Source organism: Balaenoptera borealis (assembly GCF_965194805.1).
Source record: "Balaenoptera borealis genome assembly, chromosome: 19".
NCBI classification, from domain to species: domain Eukaryota; kingdom Metazoa; phylum Chordata; class Mammalia; order Artiodactyla; family Balaenopteridae; genus Balaenoptera; species Balaenoptera borealis.
In genome coordinates, this window is record NC_138878.1 from 12,056,070 (window position 1) to 12,069,402 (window position 13,333).

General features: G+C 37.6%; 2 protein-coding genes across 3 annotated transcripts in view; both read left to right on the forward strand.

Moving 5' to 3' along the window:
* The window catches only part of GLG1 (golgi glycoprotein 1), a 154,109-nt gene that overhangs the window by 58,631 nt on the left and 82,145 nt on the right, over positions 1-13,333 (forward strand). The window lies entirely within an intron of this gene.
* On the forward strand, positions 2-1,161 carry LOC309617518 (nicotinamide/nicotinic acid mononucleotide adenylyltransferase 1). The gene has a single exon (XM_082369982.1). The coding sequence runs from the start codon at positions 221-223 to the stop codon at positions 1,064-1,066; it is 846 nt and encodes a 281-aa protein (XP_082226108.1). The 5' UTR covers positions 2-220; the 3' UTR covers positions 1,067-1,161.

Here is a 13,333-nt window from a genome sequence, read left to right on the forward strand (position 1 = left end):
CCGCCTGTGGTGGAGTCAGCTCAGGACTGCTTAGGGTCTTTGAGGGTCAGGTACAACTGTCCCTGAAGCTAGGTCACATTGAAGTTTGGAACAGGGAGTCTTGCCCCTTCATTCTTTCTGTTTCTTTCTGTGGAACCGAAAACCTCGGTAAATTTGCCTTTGGAACAGTAAGAGAGGTGTCAGAGTTTTCCATTTAGATAGACAACTTCAAATTCTCAGCATGGAAAACTCAGAGAAGACAGAAGTGGTTCTCCTTGCTTGTGGTTCCTTTAATCCTATCACCAATATGCACCTCAGGCTGTTTGAGCTGGCCAAGGACTACATGAATGGAACAGGAAAATATGAAGTTATCAAAGGCATAATTTCTCCCGTCGGCGATGCATATAAGAAGAAAGGACTCATCTCTGCCCATCACCGAGTTATCATGGCACAACTCGCCACCAAGAACTCAAAATGGTTGGAAGTTGATACATGGGAAAGTCTTCAACAGGATTGGATAGAGACTGCCACGGTGCTAAGACACCATCAAGAGAAGCTGGAGGCCAGTAGCTGTGATCACCAGCAGAACTCACCTGTACTGGGAAGACCTGGACGGAAGCGGAAGTGGGCTGAACAAAGACAAGATTTTAGTCAAAAGAAATCACTAGAGCAAACAAAAACAAAAGGTGTGCCAAAGGTGAAGTTGCTGTGTGGAGCAGATTTCTTGGAGTCTTTTGGTGTGCCCAATCTGTGGAAGGGTGAGGATATCACCAAAATCGTGGGAGACTATGGGCTTATATGTGTTACTCGGGCTGGAAATGATGCTCAGAAATTCATCTATGAATCCGACGTGCTGTGGAAACACCAGAACAACATTCACCTGGTGAATGAATGGATCACCAATGACATCTCATCCACAAAGATCCGGCGAGCCCTCAGAAGGGGACAGAGCATTCGCTACTTGGTACCAGACCTTGTCCAGGAATATATTGAGAAGCATAGTTTGTATAGCTCCGAGAGTGAGGAGAGGAATGTTGGGGTGATCCTAGCTCCTTTGCAGAGAAAAATTGCAGAAGCTGACACATAAGAAATTCTCCAGCATGGTATTGTGGACTTCCCTTTTGGGAATTTGAAACAGTGTGGGTGTTAGTAAATGGGGGAAGGAACTGTGATCCTCTTTAATAAATTAAAGTTTAAAAGGTTACAAAAAAAAAAAAAAAAAAAAATTTCTTCCAGAAATGTAATTCTTGATCATCCTTTCCTTCTCCATCCTAGTGCTATTCCGTCAAGAATCCAGAATAGTGGATTTGGTTTTCTGAGAAAAGTGCTCTTTGACATCCTTATTTAATAATTTCTTGTCCTGTCCAGCTTAAATTCATTGCATAGTTTTGGTCTTAATTTGGGGGTATCTTAGGGAATTGATGTTAAAATGAAAGGCCTGAAAAATAGACCAAAAAGGAAGAAGTTTGGGAGAAGCTGTTTATTTCATTGTGACCCCAGTGATTGACAGCCTGCCTTTGGAAGCTTAGAGATCAAATAGAATTGCTGTCAACCAAGTAACAAATATTTGTAGAATGCCAGTGTGTGCCTAGTATTGTGTAGCACAGGATGTAATTACTGCCTTCCAGGAACTTCCTTAAATATAAGTTATCTGAAGAAGAAAATTTTTGCCAGAGACTTGTGGAGGTTTGTGATCAACCAAGAATTTATTTTATTAGGATTTTAATATTTTTAGGAAGATTTTCAGGATAGATATAACTTGGAGCCAAAAATTATGTTTCATTGCTTGCTCTGTGATGTCATAGTTGCACCAAATAAGAATTAGAACATAGATTTGAAATTCTTACTCAATTTCAGATTGAATAAAGGTATCCTGCAGCAGATATTTTTAGAATGGAGGATCAACTGAAGGGCCCAGGTTCTCATGCAGAAACTGATATTGGGATACTGACTTTAAAACTTTGAATTTTTCACTCTGAATTATTTTTCTGTTCTGAAATGCAAGTTTAAGCTGTCATCAGTGGATTAAATCAATATTTTATATATATAATAAGAATATAACTTTTGATATCAGAGACAACTTAAATGATCCCTCTATTAATAGGAAGGGGATATTTTTCACAGATGTTAACTGTTGAGTTGGTGATTATACTATCAGAATTGTCAGATGGCTTTAGATAGGTATGGCTCTAAATTTTATGGGAGAAAGGTTTGAAAAAATGTGTTTTTCTCTTTTCACCGTACTTAAAATTTAAAGCGTTGTAGTGGCAGAGGATGGGATTAATGATTAGCTCCTCCCAACTCATAGTATGAGTTAACTGGTAGAATAGGGATAGGAATTAACAATTTCATAGTCTTAGTCAGTTGCTTTCCTCACCATGCAAAAAGAAAGCTAAATGTGAAAAAAATGTTTTGAATTTTGTCATTAATGGAAACTGCAGCGTTAAGCCAATACACAGATATAAGACACTTTTGTTGTGTCTGATCTATTTTGGTGGCAATTAATTATGTAAGTTAGATCTACTTAATCTTAAATTCTAAGGTGAAAGTGATCAGTCATCTTTGGAAAAAGAATCTGCTATTCATTATTTCTATTTTTTTTTCCTGAGATTTTTAGAGAGGATGTATAATTATATTAAATAAGCTATTGGTGAAACAGGGAAAAGGTTGCAGAGATAACTTACATTTTTAGGAATTTTTTTGTTACTTTTTTTAAAAAAATAAATTTATTTATTTATTTATTTTTGGCTGTGTTGGGTCTTAGTTCCTGCCCGCGGGCTTTCTCTATTTGAGGCGAGTGGGGGCTACTCTTCATTGCTGTGCACGGTCTTCTCATTGCGGTGGCTTCTCTTGTTGTGGAGCATGTGCTCTAGGCATGCGGGCTTCAGTAGTTGGGGCACGCGGGCTCAGTAGTTGTGGCTCGCGGGCTCTAGAGCGCAGGCTCAGTAGTTGTGGCACACAGGCTTAGTTGCTCTGTGGCATGTGGGATCTTCCTGGACCAGGGATCGAACCCGTGTCCCCTGCATTGGCAGGTGGATTCTCAACCACTGCGCCACCTGGGAAGCCCTTTGTTACTGTTTTTAAATGAGGTACTACCACCTCCAAGGGGGCCAGGAGCAAAATAAAACCAGAAGAACTTAGGAATTTTTTTTATTGACGTGTAGTTGATTTACAATTTTGTGTTAATTTCTGCTGTACAGCAAAGTGATTCAGTTATACACACACACACACATTCTTTTTTATATTCTTTTCCATTATGGTTTATCACAGGATATTGAATATAGTTCCCTGTGCTATATAGTAGGACTTTGTTTATCCATTCTCTATATAATAGTTTGCATCTGCTAACCCCAAACTCCCAATCCATCCCTCCCCCACCCCACTCCCCCTTAGCAACCACAAGTCTGTTCTCTATGTCTGTGAGTCTGTTTCTATTTTGTAGATTAGTTCATTTGTGTCATATTTTAGATTCCACATATAAGTGATATCATATGGTATTTGTCTTTCTCTTTCTACTTAACTTAGTATGATAATCTCTAGGTCCATCCATGTTGCTGCAAATGGCATTATTTCATTCTTTTTTATGGCTGAGTAGTAGTCCATTGTATTATGCACCACATCTTCTTTGTCAGTTCATCTGTTGATGGACATTTAGGTTGTTTCCATGTTTTGGCTATTGTGAATAGTGCTGCTGTGAACATAGGGGTGCATGTATCTTTTCAAATTATATTTTTGTCTGGATATATGGCCAGGAGTGGGATTGCTGGATCATATGGCAACTCTGTTTTTAGTTTTTTGAGGAACTTCCATACTGTTTTCCATAGTGGCTACTCCAACTTACATTCCCACCAACAGTGTAGGAGGGGTTGTCTTTTCTCCACAGCCTTTCCAGCATTTGTTATTTGTAGACTTTTTAATAATGGTCATTTTGATCAGTGTGAGGTGGTACCTCACTGTAGTTTTGATTTGCATTTCACTAATAATTAGTGATGTTGAGCATCTTTTCATGTGCCTATTGGCCATCTCTATGTCTTCATTGGAGAAATGTCTGTTTCGGTCTTCTGCCCATTATTCGATTGGGTTGTTTGTTTTTTTGTATTGAGCTATATGAGCTGTCAGAAAAACTTAGGAATTTTTAATGGTGCCAAAATGAACTTATAAGAGACTCTTTTAAACCAGGGAAGTCGATTTCCAATTCCTCTGCACTGTTTCTTTGTTTCGGAAGCAGGAACAATTTAGTAACCAGTCTAATAAATTACTTGGTAAGTCATGGATGTTGAGATCATTTATTCAGTGTCAAGCCTTTTGGAAAGGGAATATTAATACCTTCACTTATCTTTCTTTTCAAACTTCATTAACTGGCTGTTAGACCAAAACTATCCCATATTATTTTATGTTTTAAAATGTATATTTGGTATTCACTATGTACTATGATGTAAAATAAACTCTTCTATACCTGAAAAAATAAATGTATATTTGGTAATTTTAAGATGAAGTTTAAAAATTAAAATCCTGGCTAAAGGTTTTTAGTAAGTTACTTAATTAGATGATACTAAGATATCCCGTATGAATTATGTCCTAAATTTTTCTTTCAAAATTGGTCATGAGTCACATATTTTGGCTTATGTATATGCTTCTGAATTCTTTGTGTTAATGGCATAACTAGCCACCAACATTCATAATGTTGTAAGATTCTTAACCAGACAGATGACTCAGAGTAGACATAAAGGTGTGTACAGTACAGCTTACAATTGAAGTGTGTATTTTTTTTTTAAATTTTTTTTTTAAGTCTTTATTGAATGTGTTACAATACTGCTTCTGTTTTATGTTTTGGGTTTTTTGACCGTGAGGCATGTGGGATCTTAGCTCTCCAACCAGGGACGGAACCCACACTCCCTGCATTGGAAGGCGAAGTCTTAACCACTGGACAACCAGGGAAGTCCCCAAAGTGTGTATTTTAAATAAGTCTTAGAATGTTGCATTTTACGGATTTTATTTAGTCCATATTACAGAGAGAAGTCTCAGGTAAATGCTTGAATCTTTTCTTCTTGCATACTGAGGTGAAAATAAGGATCATAGAGAGTCTAGGTAAAAGATTAAAAATATTCCTTGGCATCAAAAGCAAGAGAGAAAGCAATCCAAAATTGACTTTCTACTGTTCCCCTCTCCCCAGTCTTTTTTTTTCTTTCTTCTGAAACTGTAACAAAAATATGTTTGGGGTTATTAGATATTAAGTCCTGCTTCTGAATAGGTGTAGTTATGCCCTACCTAATGCAGAGAGCCTTTCCCCAATCGAGTTCTGTGATGTGGATTTAGTAAGATTTCAGTTGGGAAAATGCTTGTGTTCTTTCTGTGGCTCACTTATGTTACTTGTTCTGTCCTCTTTCTGTGGTCCATGAGGCATTTCATTTGTATCACATGTCAGAATTTAAAATATTATCTTTGAAATAGTGAACTTTCCTCCAGTCATAGATCCTTATCTTCTATATTTCTGGTGTAACTAAAGATTCAGAGACCCTAAATCAAAGGCTTCTATTTTAGACATTAGATTTCCCAGTACTCTTCTGAAGAATAATAACTGTGATGATCAAAATTTTAAAGATACTGTTGTAAGGTCTGAGTGTATTTGAAAGAATTATGGTAGTAACCCTGGACCACTTTTGTACTGCTTTGTACGATCTGTTCACAGGTGGCTGTCAGGTGACTTAAAGTAACAAACCCAGACAGATACATGGCATTGACTGAGTTGTCAAAGGCATCAGTCTTGCTTATTAAAATTGACAGTTGGTGACAAGCAGCATTTACTTTCACAAAATGAATCAACTTGAGTTTGATGTGATGAGAGAAGTGCATTGACTGCCAGCAGTGGGCTAGAAACATTTACCAAGTAAAATTTAGAAAAGCGATTTTAGATGACTAAGAGCCTTGGTTTGTTTGCATATTTAAAGATACTTGCATCTAAACAGTTGGACTTAAATACAGAGATTGTTTGGAGCCTTAAAACAGTTGAGTGAACAAAATCAAAACTATTTAACTTCTGATGTTTGCTTAGAAACAAAAACCTAAATGAAGTTCAAAACAGATATCTAATCTGGATTTGTATATGGATATTAGATTGAGAGATTAGAGTGAGGAGCAAGACAAATTCCACACACACTTATTTGTGCTACGCAAAATTGGTGAAGTGATGTAAAGACTCTTCTTTCCATTAGGATAAGATTTTTCTACCTTAATTTCCTAAATTAATTTATTCCTTTACTCTAGTTTATCCTAATGTAATTGAACTACTTAAACTGAAGTTGCCTTCCTACGGCTAAGAATCTATGTATCTTAGATTTAAAAAGAAAACCTCTGTTTTTTTCCTTATTTTTGAAATTGGTTTATTTTGGGGTTGGGGCAGTACAAAATGAACTCTTCTAGAAGTATACTATAATATAATAACTGTTATTATTTTTATAGATAATATTTATTGTATATTTACAATGAGCACTGTGCTAGGTGCTTTATGTGTTTTGCTCTACTTATTGCTGCATGTGTAATAAATACTCTTATTATCCTCATTTATAGGTAAGGAAATTTAGGCTTACAAAAGTTAAATAATTTGTCCAGGGTTACACAGCTAATACCTGGAAGAGGCCAAATTGATCTGATCCCAGGTATGTCTCTCCAAAGTCTATGCTGCATAGCCAGTTCTACAGACTATACAGTAATAAGTGCTCCAAAATACCTGGAAGTGTCTTTTGTTTCCATTATTGGAAGTAAATATTTTTTTACTGGAGAAGTAATGCATATTTAAACCGCTGACAAACTTACAGTGTTTTAAAACAATAATTCTAAAAGAATCTGTGATTGTTCTGCCTATCTCCTTTCACCTCTCCCAGTTATTTCTGCAACAGTATTTCCCCTTCCTCAAAAAGGTAATTATCTGTTTTTATAGAATCATATTAGATAACCAATTGGAGTCAAAATGTCTTGCTTTTTATTCAGTTTCCTACCTATTGTAACTGAAGTGTGGGGAATTATTATATATTCAGGTCATATAGTGATCATTGGCTCAACTGAAGTTACCAGCAAAAGGATCCTCCTGGTTTTTTGTTCTTTGCACTTTAGTTTCAAATCAATTTTATAATAGAAAATTACCACTTTAAAAGGCAAAGATGTGATTTAGAGATTATGGATAATTCTTATTAAATATTGCATCTTTATTAGTTTATATTAATTTATCAATATTTCCCAAAGTGTTTAATTTCTATCATTTCAGCCTTTATAGTTTGATATAATGGTAATTATTAACATACGATTAATGTACCTTTGTTCTACCGACTGTAGAATGATATTATCTAAGCAAGAAGAAATATGGAAAACTTCTGAAGATTTCTCTAGATTTTATGTACATTACTGATGTTGTTAACCCCAGAAGATTGTTTTTAAAATATATCAATTAAGTTTTTCCCTGTTCAGGCCTAGATGCCTTTGAACTGGATGTTGAAGGATCTGTTGGCATAGAACCTGATGAACTCCTCCAAATTTCACCAATCTGTTAATAAAGCAAAGCTGAATTTATTAGAACTTACTACAGTAAAGGAGAATACCACCTTGACAGGAAGAAGTAAAAAATGGGATATTTAAATGGCTTTGAGGTCTGAGGTCAAGTGGCTTTAAAGGGTTTTTTTTTTTGGCCGTGCTGAGCGGCTTGTAGGATCTCAGTTCATTGCAACACACAGGCTCCGTATTTGTGGCATGCGGGCTTAGTTGCCCCGCGGCATGTGGGATCTTAGTTCCCCGACCAGGGATTGAACCCATGTCCCCTGCATTGGAAGGTGCATTCTTAATCACTGGACCACCAGGGAAGTCCCTGTTCAATAGTGATTTCTTTTGCCCTTTCAGTTTCTCCATGTGACTCCCTTTTTTTTTTTTTTTAATAATTTTAATTAATTAATTAATTAATTTTTATTTTTGGCTGTGTTGGGTCTTCGTTTCTGCGCGAGGGCTTTCTCTAGTTGTGGCAAGTGGGGGCCACTCTTCATTGCGGTGCGCGGGCCTCTCACTATCGTGGCCTCTCTTGTTGCGGAGCACAGGCTCCAGACACGCAGGCTCAGTAGTTGTGGCTCACGGACCTAGTTGCTCCGCGGCATGTGGGATCTTCCCAGACCAGGGCTCGAACCCATGTCCCCTGCATTAGCAGGCAGATTCTCAACCACTGCACCACCAGGGAAGCCCCATGTGACTCCCTTTTGAGAGGGAACTATTTATGTGATAACTCTTTGCTGTTCCTCTACCACTTTTCAAGTCCATTTAAGCATCCACTGGTGTTAAGCTATCAGGTACTCTTCTTCCCCCATTCCAACTTACCATACTCAAATGTTCTTTTTTTTTTTGGCTGCATTGGGTCTTCGTTGCTGCACGCAGGCTTTCTCTAGTTGCGGCGAGCGGGGGCTCCTCTTCATTGCCGTGCACGGACTTCTTACTGCGGTGGCTTCTCTTGTTGCAGAGCATGGGCTCTAGGCGCGCAGGCTTCAGTAGTTGTGGCGTACAGGCTCAGTAGTTGTGGCTCGCAGGTTCTAGAGTGCAGGCTCAGTTGTTGTCGCGCACCAGCTTAGCTGCTCCACGGCATGTGGGATCTTCCTGGACCAGGGTTTGAACCCGTGTCCCTTGCATTGGCAGGCGGATTCTTAACCACTGCGCCACCAGGGAAGCCCTACTCAAATGTTCTTCATTGGGACTTCCCTGGCGGTCAAGACTTCGTGCTCCTGATGCAGGGGGCCCGGGTTCGATCCCTGGTCGGGGAACTAGATCCCACGTGCATGCCGCAACTAAGAGTCTGCATACCACAGCTAAGAAGTCCGCATGCTGCAACTAAAGATCCCTCACACTGCAATGAAGATCCCACATGCCACAGCTAAGACCCGGTACAGCCAAAATAAATAAATAAGTAAGTAAGTAAGTAAGTAAAATATTTTTTTTAAAAAAAGTTCTTCATCTCTCTCATCTAACTGAATTTTTATCTCCTGCCCATTCCTGCTTCAAAACTTGCACATCCTTCAGAATTATGCAGTGTAGTTGCAGACTTAATTCAGATAGAAGGCCAGTCCCTGAATCACAGCTGTTCTCTTAAGCAGCACCAGTCATCTGAAATGGGTTATACAGAAAGGGTCTGTGCAGTCTGGCAGTTCAGCCCTATTGGCTTCTCATCAGGCCAGTAAAAGTAAACAGTGCACTCACCACTAGTCAGTATGGAAGAAATGTGGTATTTTTAGATACTTGGGTATGGAACATGAGAAATTATATTTAATTTCAGGACTTTTTTTGCGTCCTGTAATCTTACATCCATTTTTTGGTTTTATCTTTTCACAATTATAGAAATAGCATAGTTGGATTGGAGGTAATGAGCTACATTGATAGAATCATTCCAGATTTACTGGGTATAAACATTAATAGTATTGTCAGATGTCTGGAAATTTTGTCTCTATTTTAGTCTCCTTTCCCACTTTGCATTTGGCTGTAGTAGCCACTGTTTTGACACATTTGTACCTATATTCAGCTGTTCCAAATCATCTGAGATGGCAAATGAAGAGTATGAAAGGTACCGTATTAAAATTGACATTCTGTTCCTTTTCTTTCCCTTCTAGTTTTATTGAGATATAATTGACATACAGCATTGTATAAGTTTAAGGTATACAGCATAATGATTTGATTTACATACATCATGAAGTGATTATCACAAAAGTTTAGTGAATATCCATCATCTCTTAGAAGTACAAAATTAAATAAATAGAAAAAATTTTTTTTCTTGTGATGATAATCTTAGGATTTACTCTCAACTTTCATGTATAACATATAGCAGTGTTAATTATATTTATCATGTACGTTACATCCCTAGTACTTATTATTTTATAACTGAAAGTTTGTACTTTTTGATTGCCTTTGTCCAATTCCTCTTACCCTCCCCACCCCCTGCCCTTCTTCTCTGGTAACCACAAATCTGATGTCTTTTTCTATGAGTTTGTTTATTTGTTTGTTCTTGAAATATAATTGACCTACAACACTATGTTAGCTCCTGTTATACAACATAGTGATTCAGTGTTTCTCCTCATTCCAAAATGATCACCATGATGAGTCCAGTTGCATATGTCACCATACAGAGATATTACGTGGTTATTGACTATAATACCCCACACTGTACATTTCATACCCATGACATTTATTTTGCAACTGGAAGTTTGTACCTCTTAATACCCCTCTCCTATTTCTTACTTCCCCCTACCCTCCTTCTCCCTGGCAGACATCTGTTTGTTCTCTATATCTGTAACTTTGTTTACGTTTTGTTATGTTTGTTCATTTGTGTTTTTTTTTTTTAGATTCCACATATAAGTGATATCATACAGTGTTTGTCTTTCTCTGTCTGATTTATTTCACTTAGCGTAATACCCTCTAGGTTCATCCATGTTGTTGCAAATGACAAGATTTCATTCTTTTTTATGTCTGAGTAATATTCCATTGTGTGTGTGTGTATGTGTGTGTACCATATCTTCTTTATCCATTCGTCTGTTGATGGGCACTTAGGCTGCTTCCATATCTTTGTTGTTGTAAATAATGCTGCAGTGAACATAGGGGTGCATATATCTTTTCAAATTAGTGTTTTTGTTTTCCTCAGGTAAATACCCAGAAGTAGAATTGCCGAATCATACGGTAGTTCTATTTTTAAATTTTTGAAGAATCTCTGTACTGTTTCCATAGCTGTTGCATCAGTTTACAATTCCACCAATAGTGTATGAGGATGACATTCTGCTCATAATTCATATAATGCTCTTCAGAGAATTTTGTTTTCATCTCTCATTTTAAAACTCCCATGTAACTGTTGACCACACTGGGAAAACTAGGCCATAAAATTGTTAATGTGCTTTTCTTAGAGTAGAACTACCAATGTAGGACTCTTTTTTTTTTTTCACACACACACACTGTATTTTATTTTTACAAGAGATAAATAGACTGACACCAAGCACTGTACATGGATGACCACAACAAAAGCAACAATGATTGCAATTACCAAACATGAAACACACTTATACTATGTCATAATATTGACATTCAGTCCAGTAATCCTCCACTGTAACAGCTCCTTTACTTTGCAGTGAAAATTGATTTGTATATTCTTTGCCTCTGAGTCCTTGTGCGATTTTTTTTTTTTTAAATTCAGACAGAAAGTCACAAGAATTATACTCATCCTCATCATCTTTTTTTTTTTTAATACACATTTCTTCTTTTATTTATTTATTTATTTATTTTTAAATTTAGTGTCTGCACTGGGTCTTCGTTGCTGTGCGCAGCCTTTCTGTAGTTGCGGCGAGCAGGGGCTACTCTTCATTGTGGTGCACGGGCTTCTCATTGTGGTGGCTTCTCTTGTTGTGGAGCATGGGCTCTAGGCGTGCAGGCTTCAGTAGTTGCAGCACGTGGTCTCAGTAGTTGCGGTGCATGGGCTCTAGGGCACGTGGGCTTCATTAGTTGTGGCTTGCCGGCTCTAGAGTGCAGGCTCAGTAGTTGTGATGCATGGGCTTAGTTGCTCTGTGGCATGTGGGATCTTCCCGGACCAGGGCTCGAACCTATGTCCCCTGCATTGGCAGGCAGATTCTTAACCACTGCGCCACCAGGGAAGTCCCCTGTAGGACTCTTAAAAGGGCCAGATTTCCACTTGCCATGTCCCAGAGGATGTTGATATTCCATATTTCCTCCCCACCACTACCTGATTTGGAATAGACAGTGGAAGAGAAAAAAAGAGGAAAATACGGACTGAGGAGGGTATATCATTAAATTTCCTCGGTGCCCCAACCATGAAGATGTATTCCAGATATTTTCAAAGGTGTCTATGTTTATGTCTTAAAGTGGAATTATCTTTGGCTTTTGTTTTTTTTTCTTCTTTTTTGCATGTGGCACAAAATTCAAAAAGTGCAAAAGGGTATATAGTGAAAGTAAATATTTTTATATGTCCTTTCAGAGATAGTATATACAAATACAATCAAATATGTATGTCATTTATTTTGAATTCTTATTCTTCTCCTGCATGAATTATGGACTACTAAAAAGCAGTAATGTTGCTTTTGATGTTTATTTGATTATATTATGTGCAGAGACTGAAGGGCCAGTATTATATTTGCAAGGCCCTCTATAATTTTCAAAGGCCTTTTAAATAATTCTACTCATAACAGCCCTGTGAAGTACGTAAAGCAGGATTTATCTGTTTTGTAGAGATGAAATTTGAAGCCTGAAAAATTATGTGACTTTATCAAGGTTTGTTATACATGAATATAAAATGGAACTGGAATCAGAACTTAAGTTTTTTGGCTCCTAATCCAGAATTCTTTCTACCATGTTTCCTCTCAAACACGATGAAATGAGGGGATCTACTGCACGGTGTCTGTTTTTATGAGGTATGAAAAATACTGTGGGTAGCCATTTCAGAAGAATTTTGGTGCTGTATTTTTGTAGTGTTGACATAGTAGTAGTAGTCATTGTAGCCTCACAGTTCAGAGGAAGTATGTCCTTTTTGGTGAATTGTCTGCAAAATACTTTATAAATGTTAGGCACTTTAGACTGAATGATAATGCTCTAGGTGCCACTCTTGTAACATGGGCACCAAAACTGACTTTATCCAGGAAACTGGGCAATGAAAAACAAGGTCTTTTATCTCTTTACATCTGTGTGCCTGTCATGGCTGGAAGCCACGTTGATAGACCTGTCCAAGATTCTTTCCCTTGAAGCTAAAGGGGAATCTGGCCAAGCACTTGACAGAATGCCTGACTCTTTTTTCTTCCCTGCCCCCCCCACATTAGGACCAAATTGGATTCTGAACTTCTAAGTTGTCTCCTAGGGAGAAAAAAAAGAGTTGGTAGGAGGTAACTTTTTTCTCCTTGCTGATAGTAGGCTCTCATGAGGATGATTTAGTTCCAGAAAAACTCATTCATTAACGATGGTGAAGTGAGGCAGAGTCCTTGCAAGGCCATAATTGGATTTTAAAGCACTTGTCATTACAAAACAATCCCTGTATTTCTTCAATATTAGGCAGTCCCAAATGGAAGGTTGATGAAAAGGTTGAATGAGCTCTGCATGTGAAAGAAATATCTCTAAACATTCTTTTGAGGATGACCTGTCTCCTACAGTTTATAGGTACCTTTATTTCTGATTCATAATAGAAAAATGGGGGGGGGGGGGAATGGGGAAAAACTTCACAATATTTCTTATAGTACAGAAAATTACTTGGTTTTGTAATTTACATTTTTTAATAAACTTTAAGATTTGTAAAATGATAATCCAGTGTGTATCCTTTGGGCCATAATGTAATGATGCAGTTTTTGTTCAG